Below are 26,625 nucleotides of genomic sequence, written 5' to 3'. Positions count from 1 at the left end.
TACACACAGCCTACAGAGTTGTCATCATATTAGCTAAAGTAACATCATAGTCAACATAGCTAATTGAACTAACGCGTTAGTAAACCCGCCACAATCATGTAGTAACGTTACAGTGTATAGTCAGTAAGCAGTTTAGCAGATTAGCAGTTTCAACGACGGGCCCCTGTGGCAATAAATTTGTCAAACCAAAAGCTTATTTTGACTTGGAAGAGTTCCAGTGTTGTGTTAGATAGTCATAGCTAGCTAGCTAACATAGCATCCCTCTAGTTGAGCAGGGTGTGAGTATGATAAACTAGCTAGCTACATTTGCTAGCTAAGTAAGTGAAACCGAAGGTGAAAAGAAAATGACAATCTCTTTTCTCTCCTGCTTTTGGAAGAAACATTTGTTCAAACCGTTCACCTACTGTATTTCTCTCTCTTTAAGACAACTACTCACATTTTATGCACTGCAGTGCTAGCTAGCTGTAGCATATGCTTTCAGTACTAAACTCAGAAAAAAAGAAATGTTCCTTTTTAAGGACACTATCTTTCAAAGATAAGTCGTAAGAATCTAAATAACTTCACAGATCTTCACTGGAAAGTGTTTAAAAACTGTTTCCCATGCTTGTTCAATGAACCATAAACAATTAATGAACATGCACCTGTGGAACGGTCGTTAAGACACTAACAGCTTACAGACGGTAGGCCATTAAGGTCACAGTTAGGGAAAACTTAGGACACCAAAGAGGCCTTTCTATTGACTCTGAAAACACCAAAAGAAAGATGCCCAGGGTTCCTGCTCATCTGTGTGAATGTGTCTTAGGCATGCATGAGGACTGCAGATGTGGCCAGGGAAATAAATTGCAATGTCTGCACTGTGAGACGCCGAAGACAGCGCTACAGGGAGACTGGACGGACAGCTGATCGTTCTCGCAGTGGCAGACCACGTGTAACACCACCTGTACATCCAAACATCACACCTGCGGGACAGGTACAGGATGGCAACAACAACTGCCCGAGTTACACCAGGAATGCACAATCCCTCCATCAGTGCTCAGAATTTCCGCAATAGGCTGAGAGAGACTGGACTGAGGGCTTGTAGGCCTGTTGTAAGACAGGTCCTCACCAGACATCACCGGCAACTATGTCACCTATGGGCACAAACCCACCGTTGCTGGACCAGACAGGACTGGCAAAAAGTGCTCTTCACTGACGAGTCGTGGTTTTGTCTCACCAGGGGTGATGATCGGATCCGCGTTTATTGTCAAAAGAATTAGCGTTACACCGAGGCCTGTAGTCTGGAGCGGGATCGATATGGATGTGGAGGGTCCATGGTCTGGGGCGGTGTGTCACAGCATCATCGGACTGAGCTTGTTGCCATTTCAGGCAATCTCAACGCTGTGCGTTACAGGGAAGACATCCTCCTCCCTCATGTGGTACCCTTCCAGCAGGCTCATCCTGACATGACCCTCCAGCATGACAATGCCACCAGCTATACTGCTCGTTCTGTGCGTGATTTCCTGCAAGACAGGAATGTCAGTGTTCTACCATGGCCTGCGAAGAGCCCGGATCTCAATCCCATTGAGCACGTCTGGAACCTGTTGGATCGGAGGGTGAGGACTAGGGCCATTCCCCCCAGAAATGTTCGGGAACTTGCAGGTGCCTTGGTGGAAGAGTGGGGTAACATCTCACAGCAAGAACTGGCAAATCTGGTGCAGTCCATGAGGAAGAGATGCACTGCAGTACTTAATGCAGCTGGTGGCCACACCAGATACTGACTGTTACTTTTGATTCTGACCCCTCCTTTGTTCAGGGACACATTATTCAATTTCTGTTAGTCACATGTCTGTGGAACTTGTTCAGTTTATGTCTCAGTTGTTTGTTCATACAAATATTTACACATGTTAAGTTTGCTGAAAATTAACACAGTTGACAGTGAGAGGACGTTTCTTTTTTTGCTGAGTTTATATTAATTCTCTGATTCTTTGATTGGATGGACAACATGTCAGTTCATGCTGCAAGAGCTCTCATAGGTTGGGGGACGTCCTCTGGAAGTTGTCATAATTACTGTGTAAGTCTATGGAACGGGGTGGGAACCATGAGCCTTCTTGGTTTGTACTGAAATCAATGTACCCAGAAGAGGACAGAAGCTAAGCAATGGGACTACAATACAGAGTGTGGTTAAGGCTACTTTAGACCTTAGTTGCAAAACAGTGTGTTTTAATGAATTATTTGTTGACGTGAATATATTTTGTATAGTTTTATCTAAAAAGGATCACTTTTTAAATGTTTTACCGTTTTTATCTTTATGAAATTCACTGAGGGGTTGGTCCACCCCTTCCTCCTCTGACGAGACTCCACTGATAGGCTGTCACATGTGTTGTCACTTGGATTTTGTTATGTCAATGTGTAGGCCACTGGAAGTGGCTAGTCAGGTTAACACAATTGATTAATAGAGGCTTTTCATTCTGGTGCTTGATTACTCATGTTAAGGATGTGTGTAGGACTACCTGTAAACTGTGTACCTATGTTGAAACATACTGAAAAAGCAAATATTCTCTGATAAGGTTTGACCTAATCTCCTGGCATAAGCCCTTAACCACCCTCTAAGCAGTTGGGTCCTTCCAGGAAGAAAGTGCCTTTTGCGTCCCTTTGATATATGGAGTAGAAATTGTGCACCAATATTGCATTTTAAATTCCTGTTATATAAATGAAATGTCTTTCAATATAGACCACATGGACAATTTGATAAACGTGATTTTGTTTTGCATTATTACTTGCTGAAGTGCCAAAAATCAACATTTTGACGTGTCCCTCCTTGTGTTTTTCTGACTTCTAGGAATATTTTAACCCACTTGGTGCAGAAATGTCCCCAAGTTTTTCCATCATTGTAAAGGCCTAGTTACTTTGTTGCCTTGACAGTCATTTTTGAAGATTCATATTTATTTAAAGCGATTCGTGATTAATTTACGTTTGTCCCTCATTTTAAGGTCAACTCTGTTACGTGAACTGAACTGTCATTTTAATATGGTGAAAATGTTCCTTTTTAAATGATTTTTTCTAAAGAAACATTGAATTGTCAAAGAGTATCAAAAGAGTATTCTACTCTTTTTGACCATTTTCTGGTGTTACGTGGAGGAAAACTGAGCAGATCAAGCATAGGGCTCCCGAGTGGTGCAGCGGTCTAAGGCACTGCATCTCTGTGCAAGAGACACCACTACAATCCCTGGTTCAAATCCAGGCTGTATCACATCTGGCCTTGATTGGGAGTCCCATAGGGCAGTGCCCAGTGTCGTCCGGAATTGGCTGGGGTAGTATGTCATTATAAATAAGAATTTATTCTTAGCTGACTTGCCTAGTTAAATACAGATAACATAACACATCACCATGTTACTCATAGATTGATTGGCTAGAAATATTTTAATAATTGCTATTTTTTTGTGAAGCTTGCATTCATTTGCTCCTCCCTGTTGCTCACAACATTCCATTACCCTGTCACAAAGGGAGTTATGGCTGATTTAAGATGAAAACTCCAACCCTGTTACAATCAACCCGGTTACTTTAATTGCCACCTTTTATAGTAATTTTTCTTAATTGAACCTCTGGAGATGTGAAAACATGTTTTTTATTAACTTGAACACGTGCTCTTTATGATAGAATGTTAAATACAGGTTAAATAAATTGCTTATCTTAACCAAATGGCACTACCCAACTGGCACTCTATTGGTGAAGTGGCATAACGCTATTCTGAGTTATTGTCTGAATTAATAAAATGTTTGATTAATATGTTAAACTTGTTGGAGGACTTTTAAAACCTCCCCAAATGAGCCCGGTCCTACTTCGAAACTCAATCCACACTGAACACATCTCAAACTTATTGGAAGTGTGTTCACAGGACCATTAATAAACACCCTATCTTGCAGTAATATTAAATAAATATTGCTCTTTTTGTCAACATCATTCTACCTCAGGGTATACTTTAGCACAAGCATCCACCTTTTACTTTTGACATCCTAATGTGCTACATCTTAGACATCAATGTATAGTGTTATCATCATCAAATTGACTGAGATGACATACATAACTCCTAACACAGTAGTGGGCTATTAGCAAAGAAACTTATTCTGACAACATAGTCCGCAGGTCTTGCCCACAAATTACCCTCGATTTCATTGTGTGTTTTTTGGGGTCATTTCCCGGAATTCTAAAATGTATAGAAATTTATTTAAAATTGTGAATTATTTTAAATGAACGCTCCCTATAATGTTACCTTTTCGTCAAGTCTCGTTCAACCCTCCTCCCCCTCGACTAATCAGCGCATGCTCAGCAAAGCTCCAAATGGTGTTTCGGCCTGTTTCGGTATTGCCCGGACATTTTCGCCTCTTTGTTTTACCGATAGTGCATTTAACTCGCGTTCAACCCAATATCCAGCGGACTGTACTGTTCTCAAACAGGTTAGTTCGTTTGACTTGAAATATTTCAGGCGTATTAATGCATTAATGCGTCTTTTATTGATTTATGGCTGCGATTTGTATTGTTCTTATTCATTTGTGTCTGTGTCTTTTCCGCTTGGTGGTATGGACATGCCATACGTGTTGTTGTATGTGCCAATGTTGTAGTGTATGGCGGCGCCGGGCCCTGCAGTTAGGCACCGGGATCCTTTTCAAGGAAGAGTGCATTATACCGGAGGGTTTGGATAGCAGCGAAGCACGCTTTTTGTTCTTTAGGAAGGGAGCTCTCGTAGACGCTCACATGTCTCCCATAATATTTGTGTTGTTTGCAGAGACCAATCTTTCCCATTGCCTGGAATGTTCTTGAAAAACCATGGTCCAACATTAACGCCTTCGGGTTTTGAAAGTTCGGTGTTAAATGCACGATGGTGTAGTTGTCGCCACATGATTTAATCTAGACAAAAGAAAGTTATTGCTTTTTTCGGGGCTATTACGGCCCCGTCTGACTGTATGGAGCTGTTACATTGTGGGGTTTTGGTGAAGGGTCGAGCCAACAAGTCTCTCTTTTGGTAGATTGATGTCTTGTAATCAGGGACAGCAATATGTAAATTACTCTGTGGGTCATGGCACAATATAGCAATATAAGTGGCTAAGAAGCGAAACATAGGTGGGTTTTCCTGTCTTTAGACTATATGGATTCAATGGTTTATGACTTGCATAATAGCACAAGGCAGTTCAAAAAGTCAGACAGGAACAAAATTACTGAACTTTTATTGTAGCATGACCTACTTTGCTTTTTAAGTAATAAATATATCTAGACATGCACAGCTTCTTCATTCCTGGTTTGTCTTAAATTGATTGATCAGGGGAAAAATTGCAGAGAGCCATTGGCTATTTTCAATATCGTTGGTCATGAAACCTACCTTAGATCAAATTAAGAAGGCTGTTCTTCTCTTCATAACAGCCTTTGCTATGAACAGTCAAATAAAAAAATTAAAACACACCCACTCACACTTTACAAAGAACTAAGGTAGCCATACAAAGATTCCACATGTTGATGGCCCCTTGACAGTGGTACAACTACTGGCCATTAGGCTACAGCTTTGTGGCAGTCTCTCTATCCATGATGCTATGGCTAGTATGCCCAGCTGTGTATAGAATAGCCCATATGTAAAGCTGCTCTTCTACCTGTGGTAACGCTGTAATTAGCCTACTACCACATCAACCTTGTTGTTACATTGTAGTATTTACATTGTAATGTAGTTGAGTTTGTTTTGGTCATAGTACAGGTGTTAGGGCTATCAATAATTGTTGCTGAAATGCCAAAATACAAACTATTAGGGGAATCAACCAACATTTTGGGGGATTTGGTTAAATTCCATTCAGTTCCATTCGTACCACCTTCTTTGTCAAGGTGTGTTGACTGTTGTTAATGAGAATCGCTGATCAGTGACCAGCAGAGCAAAACAAAACATGGACAAGAAACTAGATATCACCTCTTTGAACCATATCCCACTTCATCCCTTCTTTGAAATGATGTCAGCTTATGCAGACACATGAAAAAGGGAACACACGATGTTGGTTATAGACCTTGTGAATGTACAAATCCTATTCATTTTAAGAACAAGACCAGACCTACTCAACATTCTGCACCATGTGTAGGAGTTTCTCTACACTCTTGAGTGGATTACACCCATAGAGAGAAGTAGGTCCTAACTGTATCAGTTCACTACCTCGACTGTTGCTGTTGTATGCCAACATCCTGAAAAACTGGTTCACACAACCAATTGTGCTAATCCAGTGGTTTTCACTCACTGCACACACACACACACACACACACACATGCACACACGCACACACGCACACACACAGACAGATTAAGATTTAGGGAACCAAGATTTAGGGAACCAAGATTTAGGGAACAAATGATCCACTGGCTGTTGCTTTCTGAGTTTGACAGATGGGGGTAGTTAGCCTGTTGATGCTTACCCAGGCCATGGTATATGGTCTATCATTCATGCATTTAGCAAAATCTCTAAATTCTAGTTTTCTGATGGGCACTGGACTGAATCCAGGAACACTTGCCAATTTGAAAGTGGTAATGTGAAGGCTTTGTGAAGCAATTCAAGTAACCCAATCCCAAATCACCCACTATACCCTACGTCCTATATTCTTGTGGATGTCTGAGAGGAGTACATTTTCAGTGTGTCACTCATAACTTATTACCCCATTATTGCCATTTTATTACCACTTTAGTCTGTGTTGTAATGTAAAGTACTATCCTAAATTCTGTAAGGATACATTTGAACTGTGTGTTAGATGGGCTTTCAGATGGGCTACAAATGGTCAAATTAAGAAGGTTTAGTCTGTGTTCATGAACCGAATAGGCGGTGACTTGCTTATGTAGTGCCATTGCCAACCCTCGTTGTGTAACGGCTGTTAGTTAAGGTTCTGCTTTAGGAGGATTTGTTAGTTTACAACTAACTGCCTTTTAGTCTTACGTCTGAATATAGCTTTGTGATTTCTTTAAACAATGGCAAGAGGGCTGCCCAAAGTCATTACAATATTAACATGAGTACACCCCCCCCCGGTATGTACTTTGCTGATTAAAACAAAGTCCATGACAGGAATACATCAATGTTTTGTACTAGAAGAAGTCATTAAAATTCCTAGTTTTTGATGTGAGGTGAAAGTTGTATTTTTCAAATGTGTTCTTTTGTTGCTAAATCTCCAAATCAGAGACTGTTGCTGCACCGTCCCCCTTCCGCCTCACGCATAGTGTCACACCTATACCAGCCCCCCCCCTCCCCCGTTCCAACAGTATATACTTTAGTTGAAAAATACAAAATGTACTTCATGTCAAGACTCAAAGGTATACATTTGTCGCGATAATGCAAAGGTGAAAACAAGCATGCGCTGAGGGATCGCGCCATGAATCCCTGATAGAGCCTAAAGGATTTGGGAACGTTATCGAAATCCACGCTGAAGTACAGAGGCAGTGGCACCATACACATTATGAGAGCATTGTTATAGACTGAACATGTAGTTCCTAAGTGTAAATTACACTATGCTGACAACGTGGACATCCTCTACAAGACACATTTAAAGACACATAGGCCTAAGCCCAGTGCATCTGAAGAGGGCCTTTAGCTATCTAGCAATGCCATTCAAGGGAAACCCAACCGCTTGACCAAAGTTCACCTTAATCGGAGGAAAGGTTATCGGTGTATAAAACAATAATAGTTGTTCCTGATCGGTGAAAGAGTCTCGTGTAAACAATCTGTGATGGCTGAAACTTTGTTAGCTGAAAAGTTGTTAGCTGTGCTTCTTAGTTAATGAAAGACAACAACATGGCTCAACAGAACCTGAAGGATCCACATTTCCTTGTTTACTCCTTATCTCCTCCTCTGTCTCACTCCTGTTGCGGTAGTCTGATGCAACTGCTGCTGCTGATGATGATAGGGTTTATTCACAAGCTCCTTGACTATGTGTGTGTTCCTGCGCACTACCCAAGATCAATTTGTCTCAATCTACAGCAGTCACTGTCCATTGCATTACCCCGTACCTAAACTGGCCAGGGAATCAGCTAGGGCCTAAACGCACTACACTGTTTGACAAGTGTGGTCAATTCTGAGGATTTCCTCATGCCTAGTCCATGTCATATTGCGTAAATGTTTCTAGCTGTGTTCCACCAATCAGGCAACTCCACTTCACAAACCAAAATGGTCACACCATTTTCACAACTCATTATTCCGATTTGGCCGCTGCATGACACATAACAACACATAAGAAGGCTTTCTGGCATCTCATCACATTAGTGCAGCTTGCTTCACATTTGAACACTTGTTTGGTCTGTCTATCCCTTTTGGCACCAACTCTCATTCATGAGTCAGTTGGGACCATCAGAGAGCATTTAGAAGAGTAGAATAAACAGTGTGTGTGTGTGTGTGCACGTGCACCCGTGTGTGTGTGTGTGTGTGTGTGTTTGTGTGTTTGAAGTGAATCCAATGCATCAGCCACAACAAGAGTGTTCTCCTGGCTGCCTCTGCTGATACAGGCCTCAGTGTCCTACTCCCAGGCTGTCGCCCAGTCTACACTGGACCCAAACACTCCACTGCCCACAGGCTGCCAACAGGGGCTCTTTGTGCATGTGTGTCTGTGTGTGTGTTTGCATGTGTGTGTGTTTGTGTGTGCTGCCCAATTTCAATCGAGAATTTACTCTAGTGTTTTACCCAAAGGCTCAGACTTTTCTGTTTCCATCTATGCCTGCCGGCACCCGTGTCTCACTGGGCCATGTCTCCGGCAGACCTGCTCTAAGTTGGAGCCAAGGCAAGGCCCTGGGTACTTTTCAGCTTTCATTTACATAACAAAGGCTAACTGTGAACTTTAACACCTTCTCACAAAGCAACAGTCTTGAATGATGAAGAGGTTGTTGATTCTGCTCGCCACAACTCTTTAGTGTCACACTCCTGATGGAAACACAATAAAATACTTAATTCTTACTTTAGAATATGGTGGTGGATCTTTGATGTTTTGGGGCTATTTTGCTTCCATTGGTCCTGGGGCCCTTGTTAAGGTCAACAGCATCATGAACTTGACCCAGTACCAGGAACCCCGTCCATTCAGCCAGCGGAGTTTTCTGTCCATCGTGCTGATGGGAAGAAAGAACTCTTAGAGAAAAATAAAGGAGGGTGGGTTTGTTTCATGATTAACAACTCATGGTGTGATTGTAGTAAAGTACAGGAACTCAATACCTTTTGTTCTCCCGATCTGGAATACCTCTCCTTCAAATGCCGACCGCATCACCTTCGAAGAGAATTTTCTTCGGTCATCGTCACTGCCGTGTATATTCCCCCCCAAGTTGACACTGCGTCCACTCTCAAGGAACTACACTGGACTATGTTCAAACTGGAAACCGCATATTCTGAGGCCGCATTTATTGTAGCTGGGGACTTTCATAAAGGAAATCTGAGGAAAATGCTACCGAAATTCTATCAACACATCTCCTGTTCTACATGTGCAACATGGACCCTGGATCATTGCTACAAGGCCCTCCCTTCAGCAAATTAATGAAGCAAAAGCTTCCATTCTGCTCCTCCCCATTTATAGGCAGAAACTTAAACAGGAAGCTCCCGTGGTAAGGACGATTCAATGTTGGTCTGACCAATCGGAATCTATGCTTCAAGATTGTTTTCATCACATGGACTGGGGTATGTTTCCGGTCACCTCTGAGAATTGTATCGATGTATACAGTGACTCGGTGATGGGGTTAATCAATAAGTGCATAAAGGATGTTGTTCCCACTGTGATGATTAGAACTTATCTAAACCAAAAACCGTGGATAGAGGGTAGAGGTTGACTGATTATGATTTTCCAAAGGCGATACCGATTATTGGAGGACCAAAAAAAGCCGATACCAATTAATCGGCCGATTTTTATACATATATTTGTAATAATGACAATTACAACAATACTGAATGAACAATAAACACTTTTATTTTAACTTAATTTAATACATAAATCAAATCTATTTAGTCTCAAATATATAACAAAACATGTTCAATTTGGTTTAAATAATGCAAAAACACAGTGTTGGAGAGGAAAGTAAAAGTGCACAATATGTTCCATGTAAGAAAGCTAATGTTAAGCTAAAGTGGAGTTGCAATGCAACGGCTCAGACACGAGATGTATGTGGCAGGGACTCCAGACAATCACAGATTATAAAGGGAAAATCAGCCACGTCGCGGACACCTACGCCACGTTCCACGTTTAACATTTTGGGGTATTGTGTGACACAAAATCTCAATTTAAATTGATTTTAAATTCAGGCTGTAACACAACAAAATGTGGGAAAAGTCAAGGAGTGTGAGTGCTTTCTGAAGGCACTGTATATACTATATTCTAGTCATTGAACACTGGTCACATTAATAATGTTTACATGTTTTGGGTGCTGGAGTATTGAAAACAGGGGATCCAATACCTGACCCCTATCTTTTTTAGATCTTTAAATATTACTTAATTAACAAAATGTCTTTCTCCGAGCAATTGTATTGGTATAACCTAATATAATAAGTACATGTTTTGGAGCATACACTATAACTCAGTATTTGTATTACTTATTTTAGTCTTTTTTTGCTCATCTTTTTAAAGGGATCCAATCATTCCGTACCCCACTGTATATTAGGCATAGCCTTTATTTGTTTTTGCCAAAATAAAGAAAACACTGGAGTAAAAACTCTAACTTTAAGCACCAGCTGCCAGAGCAGCTCACAGATCACTGCACCTGTATATAGCCCATTTGTGCATAGCCCATCCAACTACCTCATCCCCATACTGTTATTATTATTTTTTGCTCCTTTGCACCCCAGTATCTCTACATGCACATTCATCTTCTGCACATCTATCACTGTAATTATTTCGCCACTATGGCCTATTTATTGCCTTACCTCCTCACGGCCTTACCTCCCTTATCTTACCTAATTTGCATACACTGTAAATCCATTTTTCTATTGTATTATTGACTGTATGTTTATTTATTCCATGTGTAACTCTGTGTTGTTGTTTGTGTTGCACTGCTTTGCTTTATCTTGGCCAGGTCGCATTTGTAAATGAAAATTTCTTCTCAACTGGCCTTCCTGGTTAAATAAAGGTGAAATAAAAAATATATAAATAAATAAATGAGGCATACAAAGTACATTTAAAGCAAGTGATTCCACACAGTATAAGGTGCTTCCACACCTGATTGATTGCAAAGTTAAACAACCATACAACTCACAAAGACTACCTTTAACAATTTCCACTGAACATTTTATAAAAACACATTTACTCGAAGAACAGTGCATAATGTAAAGTTTGGTAACAGAATGACGGTAAAATCTCCCTCGTTTTTATGTGACCACGTTTTCCAAAAACTCTTAAATATTGATTCCGAATTAAGATTCCGAAATGTTTTGCTGAAAGAATAGGGTGTCAGATATGATATGACACCTTGAGTTTGAAAAAATATCTCTTTTGATTATTGAAATACAGTAAGTGAAGTGGATTAACTACCGGTAACAATGTTTCCACTGGTGTCTTCGCCCAAGACGTTAGTGAACATTGCCCAGTTGTTTGTGTTAGAGATGCGAGAATACAAAAATCTAAGCCGCGTGTTATCACAAAGAGGACCTTTATAAACATCAGTGAACAGGCTTTTTAACATTCTTTATTTTCGTCACCTTGATTGTATTTCAGCTGTGCCTGAACCTGATTTAGCTTTTTGAAGATGTCTTCATTACAATTGTGGATAATCATGCTCCCTTCAAAAAATTAAGGGTTAAAGGCAGATAGAAATATCAGAAGTCATTTATAAAAGAGATGATGCTTTAAGCAACTGAGGAATGATGGTGTAATACAAATCAGAAAGGCTAAATCTGATTATTATGTAACCACTCTTTCGGATTGTAATGGGAACCCGGATAAATTCTGGAAAACTGTCAAATCCCTGAAGGGTTCTACTTCCTCCTCTCTGCCACAACAAATTAATTCAGACACTGGCCTCATTACGGAAAAATATGCTTTCATTGATGCATTTAATCACCATTTTATTTCAGAAGGCTATCTCTTTGAAATAACTTCTAATTCTATTCACAATGATTTTGTGCTGGATACTGATAGGGGAAACTTGCTGAATGATCAGAGAAATGATAGACAAAGCTTTTCTTTTAGGCTATTTACAGAAAAATAAGTACTGGATGCTTTACTAGCAATAGATAAGAAGGAATCCACAGGGGCCAATTAATTGGATCCCGGTCTGCTTAAGTGTAGCGCCCATCGTTTTTTGCTCAAAATCCCACATTTTTTATAACAATGTTATCAGGAAATATTCCAAAAGTATGGAAATCAGCTCTTGTGCTGCCACCCCATAGGGGCGGGGATAATAGTGATCTTAATCATTATCACCCCATTTCAAGGCTTCCTTGAAGATTCTTGAATCTTTGGTAAATATAAAATGTTGCTCTTTTTTATCCGAGAAATCTATACGCTCTACCCTCTGTAGCACCCTGCCGTCAGATGCCGAGCAGTTTCCATACAAGTCCATGATGCAACCAGTCATGCTCTCGATGGTGCTGCTGTAGAACCTTTTGAGGATCTGAGGGCCCATGCCAAATCTTTTCAGTCTCCTGAGGGGGAATAGGCATTGTCGTGCCCTCTTCACGACCATCTTGGTGTTGTTGGACCATAATAGTTTGTTGCTGATTGTGGATGTGGACACCAAGGAACTTGAAGCTCTCAACCTGCTCCACTACAGCCCAGTCGATGAAAATGGGGCGTGCTCGCCCCGCCTTGTATACACAAGTAATTATGACGAATAAACTAAATTCAGAAAGGTTATGTGTTGCAGTAATGAGAAATTACAAATACATCTGTTCAATTACATTTTGATTGTATTTGTTTTCAGTGTTATGCTCAACTCAGGCCTTTTCATTTGGTTAGCAATGTAAAAACATATTAGCAATTGATTTGTTTATTACTTTTTGGGACATTGAAACTATTATGGTAATGATAATTTTTTAAATTGGTAGTTGTGGAAATTGTGGTAAAATGCATAGTATCTGATCAATAAACATAACAATAAATATGAAATAGATACAGAGCCTTCAGAAAGTATTCACACCCCTTTATTTTTTCCACATTCTGTTGTGTTACAGCCTGCATTTTAAATGGATTAAATTGAGATTTTGTGTCACTGGCAAACACATAATACCGCATAATGTCGAAGTGGAATTATGTTTTTAGATAAAAACAACAACAAATTAATAAAAAAATTAAAGCTGAACAGTCCTTCCAACACATCACTGAGTACCACCCTTAATATTTCCAAGTTATGGGTATGCTTGTCATTGGCAAGGACTATGGATTTTGGGGGGGGGGGGGACAGAATAGAGCTAAGCACTGGAAGCACTAGAGGTAAACCTGGTTCTGTCTGCTCTCCAACAGACACTGAGAGACAAATGAATCTTTCAGCAGGACAATAACCTAAAACGCAAGGCCAAATATACACTGGAGTTGCTTACCAAGACAACATTGAATGTTCCTGAGTGGCTTGGTTGCAGTTTTGACTTAAATCTGCTTGGAAATCTATGTCAAGACTTGAAAATGCCTGTCTAGTAATCATCAACGACCAACTTGACAGATGTATATATTTTTAATATTGTGCAAAGCTCTTAGATGCTTACCCAGATGTATTGACGAAGGGTTGTGAATACTTATGTAAACAAGATATTTTTATATTTAATTTCCAACAAATGTGCAAAAAAATTCTATGAACATGTTTACACTTTGTCATTATGGTGTAGTGTGTGTAGATGTGTGAGAGGAGAAACAAAATTCACACTGTAACACAACAAAATGTGTAATAAGTCAATGGGTTGAATACTTTCTGAAGGCACTGTAAGTAACCACAGATCTTAATTTTAGTGATCCAAGAGGAATTATAGTGCCAGTTTTGTGATGTTTTGTCATAAAAGATCAACGTTCTCAGATTCACGAACTGCAAAAAAAAAAAAAAAAAAAAAAAAAAAAACACTCAGGATGTTCATGTTTTTTGTTTTCACAATAATGTGACGTCCCGAGAGGAACAGCTTTATTCATTTATCACCGCCGATACAACGTAAATATTCTGAATTGAAAAGAGCAATTTAAACACCATAGCTCAACACTAATTTCAGAGGTTACAGAGTACCAGCTCCAGCATCAATCGCATTGCATGTGCATTAAGGAGGACAATAGTTATAGGCTTAGTTCAGGCAGACCAGTTTTTGACTGGCTAGATTGGCTCGAGTGCCTTGCCAATGGTGTGTCAATGTGAGTCATCCTGTGTCGTGTTGAATGACTGTTCCTTCATCAGGAACCTGCAAGCGTGTGGAACCAAACCTTCATTACCGACTTCTATTGTAATGGAAAAGTTGTCACCTTGATTATGACAGTTTATCATCTTTAGCGACTTTGAATTGTCGCACATTCATTAATGAAGCACTCTTGTTCAGCTGTCTCTGCAAGTCATCCCATCTGAAATGAAATAAATCAAAAACAATGGACGTGGTGATTGACTTTCGAAGGAACATTACAATGCACACACCATCACTGATAAAAGGTGAGCCCATTGAAATAGTGGAGGAGTACAAATACCTTGGGCTAGTCATTGACAACAAGCTGTCCTGGGATCAGTGTACTGACGCTCTTTTTAAGAAAGGCCAACGGAGACTGTATTTCCGACGGAAACTGCACTTTTTTAAGGTTGATCTAACCATCATGGTTTCGCTTTTATAAATCGTTCATTGAGAGCATTCTGTCCTACTGCTTGACCTGCTGGTTTGGGAATAACAAGGTTGCACAGACAAATAGGTTGGGCAAGATAGTCAGGACTTGCGGGAAAACAGCAAGAACTATCATCTCTACCTGGGCAAAGCCGTCCAGAAGGTGAATAAAATAGCAGTTGTCTCTTCCCATTCACTCCACCCCAAATTCCAGCTCCTCCCCTCCGGCCGCAGGCACAGGCTACCTAAAGTAAAAAAAAAAAAAATAGGGCTAAGTACTCTTTTATTCCAAATGCAATTCTGCAACTTAACAAAATGTTGGACTAATTGCACTTAGCACTAGCATTATGAAACTGCACCTATTTGCGGGTAAATATCCATTGCGATTTATTTCACAGGGTTACAACGCTGGGTCATGTTGATAAGGCAGTTTCTTTTGCACCCACCATGCGTCACATCCACAATGGTCATGTGAGGTGAAATGTGTATATTTTGGGATGTGAACACTCAGTGTGCTTGACCCCACGAAGATCCGTTTCGGATGGAAACGCTGTCAATAAAGCGGGTGAATTGGGAGCTTTAACGGTGTGCCGCTCTTCTTGTTCTGTACTAGTATTCTCTATTAGCCCAGCATTTATGTTTTTAAGGATGCGCGTAGGACCACAGACGTTTCTATAGGGCAGGTTAACACGTCCTGTCAACACACTTGCAAGTGCTCTGCAACTGAATGCACTTGTTCAAGTCGACAGTGTGGCAACTGTTACAACAACTCTGATACAGGATTTTGGATGCAGCCCAAGTTTGAACCCAAAAAGCGCAGGCTAGGGTTCTAATACATCCTCAGCAGCTCTCCTTCACTCATCTCAATGGAGTAAGTGGGCTCATTTCATGATCTGATGAGCAGACAAAAGCACACAGGCAGACTCTTATTGTCCAAGACAGAGTAAAAAAAAGAATGCACATTTAGGATCTAGAGGCCAAAAGAAAAGTGGTGGGAGTAGTGGGAGCCAAGTCGAAGAGGGTTTTCGGGCTCACAACTCCAAAGCTGTCTGCCTGGAGAGTAATGACTCTCTAGGCCTATGTCTAATGGATTGACTAAGTACTGCAGTACGTCGTTCCTTGAGTCCTGTGGGGACACCACTTTTTCTTGTTTATTTTTTAGGCTTTGGTGGATTGTAAAGTTACTTTAAATATGTCTCTGGTTCTTATTTTGTTACGTTAATTCAGGGACGTCTCCTCTCCATACAATGGTCTCATTGCGTGAATGTTGTCTCAGATGTTTCAAATATGAATGGACTTTTTACAGTAGCAAGGGCATGTGCAGTCAGCACTTCCCAGTTTTAATTGAGTTCTGCAGAGCAGTGTCTCAACAAATGGTGGGTCACTGCTTACTAAGAGTTTGTGGTTCAATATAAACCTGAGATCAGACAGATTGATTCTCTTCTGCAACATTCGTCTGGTTTTAGGTTAGTTCATGATAAGGCTAAGGCTAGAAAAGCCTCTCCAACTCCTGTCCTGGAGAGCTACTGGGTGTGTGCAGGCTTTTGTTCCACACTTGTAGCACTGCTCTCCAGGATAAGGGTTGGAGGACCCTGGGTTAGAAAACACTGTTTTATTCATCTGGAGGGTCTTTGTTGGCTCATCATGGCACAAGGAACTTTGGGGCATCACCACTGCTGTAGAGCAGAATTAATTTTGACTGTGTTGTTGTCTGTGTTCTCCCTTTAGCCACATGAGAGGGCATCCATGATGAGGAGCTAACACCACTGCCTGCCTGCAGGAAGAGACGTGGCTGCCAAATCATCCTCAGTCAACACATGGCGTCATTAGGGGTAAGCCAAAACAAGCATCCACCGTGAATAGAGTTTTATGTCTCTGTCTGTCTGTCTGTCTGTCTGTCTGTCTGTCTGTCTGTCTGTCTGTCTGTCTGTCTGTCTGTCTGTCTGTCTGTCTGTCTGTCTGTCTCTGTCTGTCTGTCTGTCTGTCTGTCTGTCTGTCTGTCTGTCTGTCTGTCTGTCTGTCTGTCTGTCTGTCTGTCTGTCTCTCTGTCTGTCTGTCTCTCTGTCTGTCTGTCACTCTCTCAAAAAAGGTACGCTGCATAACCTTGAAACCAATGAGTTGTACAGTTGACATGTGTCTTTATCCTGTATTCTTTTGTCAAAAGTGAATTGAAAGGTTACCCTTAGAATGTGCAAAATGCACAGAACAGAACGACTCAAATTGTTTTGTCCTCCTTCTCCCCAGAACCCCGAGATGCTAACCAGGAAGATCAAGCTGTGGGACATCAACGCCCACATAACTTGTCGCCTGTGTGAGGGGTACTTGATAGACGCCACTACTGTCACGGAGTGCTTGCATACCTGTGAGTACCTGCTGATGACACAAGCATGTACTCATATTCCGACACACATCATTCACACATTAACACTGATCATGTATCTTCATGAGGGCTTCGTGCATGTGGCTTCAGACAGCAATAGATATTTTTGTTGTCTCATTAAAGTTCAATTATCATAACGATCAAGCAACCCCCCACCCACAAAGTAGGCCTAGTTGTACTGGAGACAAGAGAAGTCTTGAGTAAATGTCAGCAGCAGCACAAGTAATGTAATCGGTCAGTCATGCCCTAGAGGGCGCCATTGTACCATACGTGGAAAGTCTCAGTTGACCAAATATCAATGTCGAGTGGAGAGCTTCAATCGCAATTCTCAGGTTGGAAATTACTTTCTCTCACACCCCCCTCAGAGATGAAACAAAGAGACTCACATCATGTCCGGATAGCTATCGGACACATCATAGCGAGGCTGGTCTCTCAAAAAAGCAACACTTTTTTTTACAACACCAAAAGATAGAACAAGATACCCGTATTGCTTATCATGTGATTGACATCTCTCTCTCCCTCTCTCTCTCTCTTCCAGTCTGCAGAAGCTGTCTAGTGAAGTACCTGGAGGAGAACAACACCTGTCCCACGTGCAGGATTGTCATTCACCAGAGCCACCCACTGCAGTACATCGGGTCAGTAGGCAGCTTGGACACCAAACCACATTCCCCTTAGCCGCTCAGTTGTTTCATCAGTGTTTCAGAACAGAGAGCCACCACTACGGGGCAGCAGCACTGTCCAAAAACAATACCGTCGAAGGAGATGATGGGAGAGGAGGGGGAAAACAAAACAACATGAATATTCAAATTAAATAAATACATACATGCATATTTGCTTAAATGCGCATGTGCGCACACACACACATGTTTGTTTTACTACGCTGGTGGACACCAAACAATTGATTTCCATTCAAAGTCCTATATTCCTGAACCCTAAACGTTTTTCTTGTGGGGACCGGTGAAATGTCCCCACCTGTTCGAATGTTCCTTTTTTTTACCCTCCTTGTGAGGATTTCTGGATAGTCAAACCAAACACACACACACACAAAGTAAAGGGACTGTTGTCCATCTGCCCTATGAGGGCTTGTGCAGTAGTGTCTGAATAATAGTACAGCCAATGGGGATGTTCGCCAGCCTAAATGTCTACCAGCTATTTAGTCATAAACATTTTGCAGCCCAGACAAATGTCCCCATTTTGATGGAAAAACCCACATTTCGAACACATTTGAAATGCACTGCTCTCTTCATTTCCCTCTGAGTAGTTGTTTGCTCAAATGAAAATAAAAAGCAAATAAATGTGCCAAACGAAAACATTTACACAGATGTAAGACACATCAAAAAAATGTAAAATTCGAAACATAAAACAATTAACAGGTTCAAACTAGGTGTGAGAGGCGGAGATATAAAAAAACAACAACAACGGCCTGCTGCCGAGAAGATGAAAACACAAGCATTCTAACCACATTTCAAGTCATACATCATTGAAGGGTTATTATAAGCTTGTATGCACTTATCTTTAGTGTTTCAAGACTAATAAAACTTGGAACGATTCATAATAGGTCAACTAGGAGTAGCCATTAGGTCATCTTTCAGATGGTGTATTTAAGCGAAAGCTAATTGAGCCTCGATCCATCCCCGCACTCCCGTGCACCAAGGGCCCTGTCAATAAGGAGCCAGCGCTCGCTGTGTTTGGGGGCGAAGCAGAGTTTGGCTACCGCAGTGGCAAGCGGTCAGCTCTCACCTGCCTCAGGGGGTGGTGAAAATCAGCTAATTATGGTCTTGAGCACAGGATAGGACAGAGAGAATGACCTTCACTCCAGACGGCGTACACCCCGCTGAGTTTCGCTAGTCACACTGCAGGCCCAGGTGTTGCAGTACAAAGTGGGCGTCACAGCTGGGTAGTGGACAAATGCGCAGTGTTTTGATGTCACTCATGCTGTTATAAGGTAAACATGGGAATTTTGAATGTCAAGAAGCATGTGCTGCCGACATTAAGGAAGCGTATATGTTTTGTTTATGCCGTGGCAAGAAAAAGTATGTGAACCCTTTGGAATGACCTGGATTTCTGCATAAATTGGTCATAAAATGTGATCTGATCTTCATCTAAGTCACTACAATAGACAAACACAGTCTGCTTAAACTAATAACACGCAAACGATTATACGTTTTCATGTCTTTATTGAACACACCGTGTAAACATTCACAGTGCAGGGTGGGAAAAGTATGTGAACCCTTGGATACTGGTATATAACTGGTATTATAACAGGTTGACCCTCCTTTGGTAGCAATAAATTCAACCAAATGTTTTCTGTAGTTGCGGATCAGACCAGCACAACGGTCAGGAGGAATTTTGGACCATTCATCTTTACAAAACTGTTTCAGTTCAGCAATATTCTTAGGATGTCTGGTGTGAACCGCTCTCAAGGTCATGCCACAGCATTTTAAATCGGGTTGAGGTCAGGACTCTGACTGGGCCATTCCAAAAGGCTTATTTTCTTCTGTTGAAGCCATTCTGTTGTTGATTTACTTCTGTGTTTGGGGTCGGTGTCCTGTTGCATCACCGAACCTCTGTTGAGCTTCTATTGGCGGACAGATAGCCTTACATTCTCCTGCAAAATGTCTTGATAAACTTGGGAATTAATTTTTCCGTCGATGATAGCAAGCTGTCCAGGCCCTGAGGCAGCAAATCAGCCCCAAACCATGATGCTCCCCCACCATACTTTACATTTGGGATGAGGTTTTTATGTTGGTGTGCTGTGCTTTTTTTTTCTCCACACATAGTGTTGTGTGTTCTTTCCTTCCAAACAACTCAACTTTAGTTTCATCTGTTCACAGAATATTTTGCCAGTAGCGCTGTGGAACATCCAGGTGCTCTTTGACAAACTTCAAACGTGCAGCAATGTCTTTTTTGGACAGCAGTGGCTTCTTCTGTGGTGTCCTCCCATGAACACTATTCTTATTTAGTGGTTTACCTATTGTAGATGTTAGCATGTTCCAGAGATTTCTGTACGTCTTTAGCTGACACTCTAGGATTCATCTTAATCTCATTGAACATTCTGCACTGTGCTCTTGCAGTCATCTTTGCAGGACGGCCACTCCTAGGGAGAGTAGCAATAGTGCTGAACTTTCTCCATTTATAGACAATTTGTCTTACCGTGGACTGATGAACATCAAGGCTTTTAGAGATACTTTTGTAACCCTTTCCAGCTTTATGCATTAGCCTAGGGGTTCACATACTTTTCCCAACCTACACTGTGAATATTTAAATGATGTATTCGATATATATACAAGAAAAATACAATAATTTGTGTGTTATTAGTTTAAGCACACTATGTTTGTCTATTGTTGTGACTAAGATGAAGATCAGATCAAAAGTTTTGACTAATTTATGCAGAAATCCACGTAATTCCAAAGGGTTCACATACTTTTTCTTGCCACTGTATGTCTATCATAAAAGGCAACATTTCCAAACAAGACACAGAATAAGCATGGTACCACATGTCATCAGCTATTAGTGATAATAAATGGAGCATTGTCAGATTTGTAATAAAATAAAAAAAATCTCTCTCCCCTTTAGCCATGACCGAACAATGCAAGACATTGTCTACAAGTTGGTGCCGGGACTACAAGAGGGTAAGTGTCTCACTTTGGTTTCTCTCCTTCCTTGTCCCCTCACCAAAAAATTAAATATATATATTTGAATCTGCCCAAATACATTTCCAAACCAACCCCAGTTCGCCTTGAATCTTTTTCTTTCGGTGAGATTGGGGCTGAATGACTGAATAACAAACATCTCAAAGCACATAGCCCTGAAATACCAATGAAGGATTTGACTTTTATTAATTTATCTGACAGACTGTAATGAGAGAAATCCTACTCCATACTGTCTGCCATCAAATTTAAAGAAGCCCTAGTGACAGTTACCTTCAGCCAAAAACAAGGCTCTAATTCTCCCTTGTGTGTGTCTCTCTCTCTTTCATTCCCCTTTCCCCTCCTGCAGCGGAGATAAAAAAACAAAGAGACTTCTATCAGAAGCTGGGAATGGAAGTGCCCGGGGACATCAAAGGAGAGCTGTGCAGCATGAAACAACATCTAGATCCTCAGCGCAATGGTACGGTCCACTCTCGCCCGCCAGAGCCTATGCACACACACCTCCCCCCCCTCTATTTTCCCTACTTAGTATCACCTCTTTCCTGGATTCGGCGAATCAGAGTGTGAAAGTGGCGGCGCCTGTAAAGCACGGCGGCGTTGCGATCCAGCCCGACAACGAGGTGTAAAACGCACGCCCAGAGAGTCGTCGCAGAGTAGGCCTAATTGGTCGCTCAAAACCCTTTCTGATTTCTTGTAATTAACGCTCAAATGGAAGTGGAACTGCTCTCGACCCCCCCGTTGGGCTGAGCTGTGGCTAACATCCTTACGAGGTCGTTTAAACAGAATTCTGGCAGAAATGGAACCCTTGTCAACACTCACTGCCCAGCAAAACAGAAATAGTGCGGAGCTTGTTGGCTAACAGCAGGCGACAGCTCCGGATTCTAGATATCCTGAGAGCCAAACCCTGGAGTGGGGAATGACATGAGTGTGCTAATGGGCAGCTTCTATAATATCACCTTCACTTCAAGAGCACAAAAAGTGGCTTTCACTCTCATTTTATGTCTGTCTATTCTCTCTCTCTCTCTCTCTCTCTCTCTCTCTGAGCAAGTCACGTGCTTGTTTGTAAAAGCACAACAGGAGGTTGACGAGTGTGTATCGATGAGTCACGTTTTATATTGAAAGTCAGTGTTTTTTTTTTGCTTCAAGAGTGATCAGGGACGTGCAACTATTCTTTTCATTCACAGAAAATACATTAGTGCAACACATTCAAAATAAAATAGCTCAGATGGCAAATTAGCAAGTAAAGTAAATGAGCAAAAATATTTCTAATGTTTAGGCCTATAGAGAGAATGTTGCCAACTACATTTCCTAATGTTTTGCTTAAAGTTAATCTTGCATTTTACCGGAGAAAAATAGGCTGGCTACACCGAGGGAAGTACAGGAGAAAAGAAGCGCTGTCTGCTGATAGAATGCTCTTCATGAATTCTCATTTGAGTTTGGAAAGTGCAACTGAAGCACAAAATGAGTCTGATGCCGAGCAGAAATTACAATAAGAAGTATTTTAGATCTGTGTTCACAAAACGGGGGCTAGAATTGTCTTGTGTTCTATACATTTTTTCCTTTGATGAAAAATGCTGCATTTCGTGTTAACACGACCCTTAAATTTAACATGCTATCTAAGTAAGTGGCTGGATTAATAAGGTGACAGGGCATCGTATTGTGTAAGCTTTCTGTCTTGTTTGAGAAGTCAAAGCCCTCTGGATGAGTTATTTGTATAGCTGCCCAAGGCTTTCTTGATTTCCTTGTTTTTTTTTCTCCTCCGTTCTCGGCCTGTCTGCTCCTCCCCCCTCTCTTCTCTGAGCAGAGCAGGCAGGCCCGTTGCCCTAGCGACTCCAGACTTCACAGTCCACTCAAACACAGTGTGTAGACATGCTGCTGGAGAGCCAGTACTGCATGCTTCAAAACTTTGTTAATTTGCACAATGCCTCTCGTTCACATTCGCTTGAAAATGTTCAAACTCGCCAAAAATTACATTCGGCAGCTCCTACCTATTTATGTATAACATTATGAACTGGATTGCCTGTCTTTGCAATTTGTTTATTTGTGTTTGAGCTCGTTAGCGTATTTAGCTAGCAGCCTCCATGCAAATTCACTATTACTTGTGCTGATTTTGTTAGCATTCTGATAATAGATGCCCAATGGGCTTTTTTACGTTTTTTCGCGCCCTCTTATGTACTAAACCGGTAATACTGTAAATCCCGTGGTGAGAGAAGGACGGTATGGCGATACCGCCCAACCCTGCCGAAACCATTCCACAGGGATTTTGGCCCATGTTGACTCCAATGCTTCTCACAGTTGTGTCAAGTTGACTGGATGTCCTTTGGATGGTGGGCCATTCTTGATACACATGAGAAACTGTTGAGCATGAAAATCCCAGCACTCTTGCAGTTCTTGACACACTCAAACCGGTGCGCCTGGCACCTACTACCATACTCCGTTCAAAGGCACTTCAATCTTTTGTCTTGCGCTTTCACCCTCTGAATGGCACAGATACACAATCCATGTCTCAATTGTCTCAAGGCTTAAAAATCCTTCTTTGTTTTGTACACTCAGTGTGCATTAATGCCAAAGTCTCCATAAAGTCCCACTTATGTGAAAAATCACATTAGTATTTTACATGCCAGCTCTTTATGACAATATCCTCTGTGAGTGGTTTTTCGATGGTAAACAATGCTGTATGCTATGTAGAAGCTAATGAAAAAGAAAATGTTCCGTGACATATAGTGCTCAGATTAGCCCACTAGTTTCTTGTTTGTAAGACTTGATAATATCAGTGTCTTATTTCCTAGAATTGTTCCAAAATTGAAACAAAGTCCACCTTATACTTAGTGTCATTGAGTTATTTTCAGGTTGGCTGAAGGTGTATCATAACCAATTTGGCCTCACTTGAACAGTAATCACTCTGCTTACTCTTGAGATTAGCTCGGGCTAGTACAAGAGTGCTCTCAAGCCCCACTGTCAATCCCCTTTGGAATGTACCGTGGAGAGCAAATGGGAGAACAATAGAAGATGGTTGGGCCCCAGTCCCATCACCAATCATAGAGTGGGAGAAAATGTTTGTCCACAAACAAGGGGCTTAACCTAATCAACTGAGCTCAGATAATGGCCCCTCGCTTCGCCGGGACGGAATTGAAAACTCAGGGTATTGGGAGATTCTCAAGGCCATCTCTGCCAAGGTCTTTTCCATCACAGTGAACCAAACATCCGGAGCCAACTGGTTTATTTAACAGGAGCTCGTCTCCCTCTCACCGCTCCACGCCTATTTTCCTCAGCTTAGTTATTTTGCTGGTGTGTAGAAGCCTTATTTCTCTCTTCCTCTTGCCAGTGACCATCGGCCCTTACTTTATAATGACCTCTCTCCATCTCAATTTCCCTATTCCTCCATCTTTGCTCAAATGGTTCCCCAAGGCCAATTAAACCAGAGAAGAGGTCTGATTTTAGCCCCCTTGCAATCACAAAGGCAAAAGATCAGTTTTCCTTCATTTAAAGGCCCCCCGATTTGGACGACCGCGCTCAGACGGTGGACAAATCAAGTAAACTGCTTGACGCGTTGGGCCACGTAAATTCCTAATAAATGTAATTCTACAGTTGAATGGATACAGGCCATTTGGTTCATGAGAAAAAAAGCCCCGTTTCTTGCCATCAGATGAGCATTGCTTGTGTTTAGTTAATAAAGAGAGCAGGTATGAAAGTCAATTGTGTCCAGTCGACTAGATTAAAGGTTGAACACACTCCGAGTGATCCACTCTTGCCATTCACTCATAATTGTCTGGTAATCTTATATAGAGCCATGGCTGTATGAAGTAATATTCGTTAATGTGATAAAACATTGAAATGATGAATACAGTAGATGGCGACTAAAATAAAGTCTTATTAGGCTTGACCACTATCTGTCGCTCCTCTCATTGGTTGACAACAGGTGAGGTGAAAACGGAGGACACGGCAAATAAGGAAACAGCGGAGGAGAAACCGGAGGAGGAGGAGAACGATTATCACCGCAGCGACGAGCAGGTAGGTGGACGTCCACCACACGCCGCCTTTATTTCCTGCAGGACAGGAAGGAGTCATCTCTGAGCTCATCTTTCATTTTTTCTGTCCACGGTGCCATGAAATTACGAGCCCCGTGCTTTGTCTGCTCAAGTGGAATCTCATAAAACATTATCCTAGGTTATAGGGGAATGTATTTTATACCATCTATTGCATTTTGCCTGTCATTGCTCATCCAAATATTTATATGTATATATTCTTAGACCATTCCTTTACATAGATTTGTGTGTATTAGGTAGTTGTGGTGGAATTGTTAGATTACATGTTAGATATTGATGCACTGTCGGGACTAGAAGCACAAGCATTTCGCTACACTCGCAATAACAACTGCTAACCATGTGTATCACACCATGTGTGACCAATAAAATTTGATTTGGATTTGATTTGATTTCGGTGAACTATTTTGTAATGACCAGTTCACTACATGGTAGGCCTATAGTTGTTTTGAGTCATATATCCACAAGTAGACAACCCAGCATGCCGCACATACAGCTCATTTAAAATACGGAAGGGTTTTTACACGAATTTCGTCTTGATGATCATTTGTATTCCAGTACATTCTCAGCTCTGTGGACGATATCAATAATGCAGAGAGCGTTTATTGTCTCTGCTCGTCGCCATTGCATTCACAAACAGTATTTTCCAGAAAAGAGCTGCCGTACACGCGTCACCACTCTATAGCTTCAGGTGATTGGCCGTTTAACATGTAGCTATTGTCTCCGTAAAGAAAAGATCAACATGTTTTTGAAAAAACACGCAGTGTCGACTTGCAGCCAAGCGCCTCGTCCTCTCTACTTGGCCCGGGAGATTGTGCCAGAGTTCAAAGGTCCCGCTCTTTTGGTATTCAGCAGAGGTGTGGAGTGTTGAAAGAATAGCTAATAGAGCTGCTAAGCTTTGTGAACAGAATACACGGAGGGGAGAACTGCTGTCCAGCGTCATGTGAGGCATGGGAGAAAGGGAGCGGGTGAAAAGGAAACAGTGGGGGGAGGATGTGAGAAAGAGATGAAAGAAAAAAAGATTTGGAGGGTCGCGATAGAAGCCCTTTAAGACACCGTGGGTGAGAGAGTCTACACTATTTAAACACAAGTAACTTGTTCTATTATTCATAAAAGTAATAAATTACTGTAAAGCGTTACCCCCAACACGGCTTATAAGTGTGAATTTTGAACAGCCACTCAACCCTATTTGGTAATAGTAATAACAGCAGGAGGGGGCTATGCATGGCTGGTTTTTGGACTTCTTCCGCCATGTCTGCTGGGTGACCTTCTAAAGGTTGACCTTGGGGTGGGGAGGGAAGCCAAGGCAGCCTAATGAAAGCAGCACAACACTGAAATTGAAAAGAGGAAGAACCATGAAAGCAACATTTAGCAGAGTAATGAACGTCTGCTCACGTTGGCAGAGGCACAAAGGTTTGAATTTTCACATCCAGGATATACAGACAATGGAGTGAGTGTATTCGGTGTTAGTTATTTTCAAGTGAAATGAGCTCCCAATTAAAAAAGATACAAGGACACTGCTTGATAATGTGATAAAATGATTTTTAGAAAGACATGACATCAGAATATATAACTCCATGTTCTTGTATGGTGATTTTGGGATGCTAAATATGGACACACAGTTGAATTCGGAAGTTTACATACACTTAGGTTGGAATCATCAAACCTTGTTTTTCAACAACTCCACACATTTCTTGTTAACAAACTATAGTTTTTGCAAGTCGGTTAGGACATCTACTTTGTGCATACCACAAGTAATTTTTCCAACAATTGTTTACAGACAGATTATTTCACTAATAATTCACTGTATCACAATATCAGTGG

General features: G+C 41.4%; 1 protein-coding gene across 1 annotated transcript in view; it reads left to right on the top strand.

The window, feature by feature from the left end:
- The first annotated feature begins 4,345 nt into the window (after positions 1-4,345).
- Positions 4,346-26,625, top strand: part of LOC135545931 (polycomb group RING finger protein 3) — a 34,622-nt gene continuing 12,342 nt past the window's right edge. The window contains exons 1-7 of the mRNA XM_064973929.1: positions 4,346-4,433; positions 16,457-16,560; positions 16,973-17,090; positions 17,647-17,743; positions 20,685-20,740; positions 21,108-21,218; positions 24,678-24,769. Of these exons, the coding sequence (XP_064830001.1) occupies positions 16,546-16,560; positions 16,973-17,090; positions 17,647-17,743; positions 20,685-20,740; positions 21,108-21,218; positions 24,678-24,769 (489 nt within the window). The 5' untranslated portion in view covers positions 4,346-4,433; positions 16,457-16,545. The remainder of the gene's footprint in view (positions 4,434-16,456; positions 16,561-16,972; positions 17,091-17,646; positions 17,744-20,684; positions 20,741-21,107; positions 21,219-24,677; positions 24,770-26,625) is intronic.

Source organism: Oncorhynchus masou, chromosome 9 (genome assembly GCF_036934945.1).
Source record: "Oncorhynchus masou masou isolate Uvic2021 chromosome 9, UVic_Omas_1.1, whole genome shotgun sequence".
NCBI classification, from domain to species: Eukaryota; Metazoa; Chordata; class Actinopteri; order Salmoniformes; family Salmonidae; genus Oncorhynchus; species Oncorhynchus masou.
This window is presented reverse-complemented; position numbering and strand designations above follow the sequence as displayed.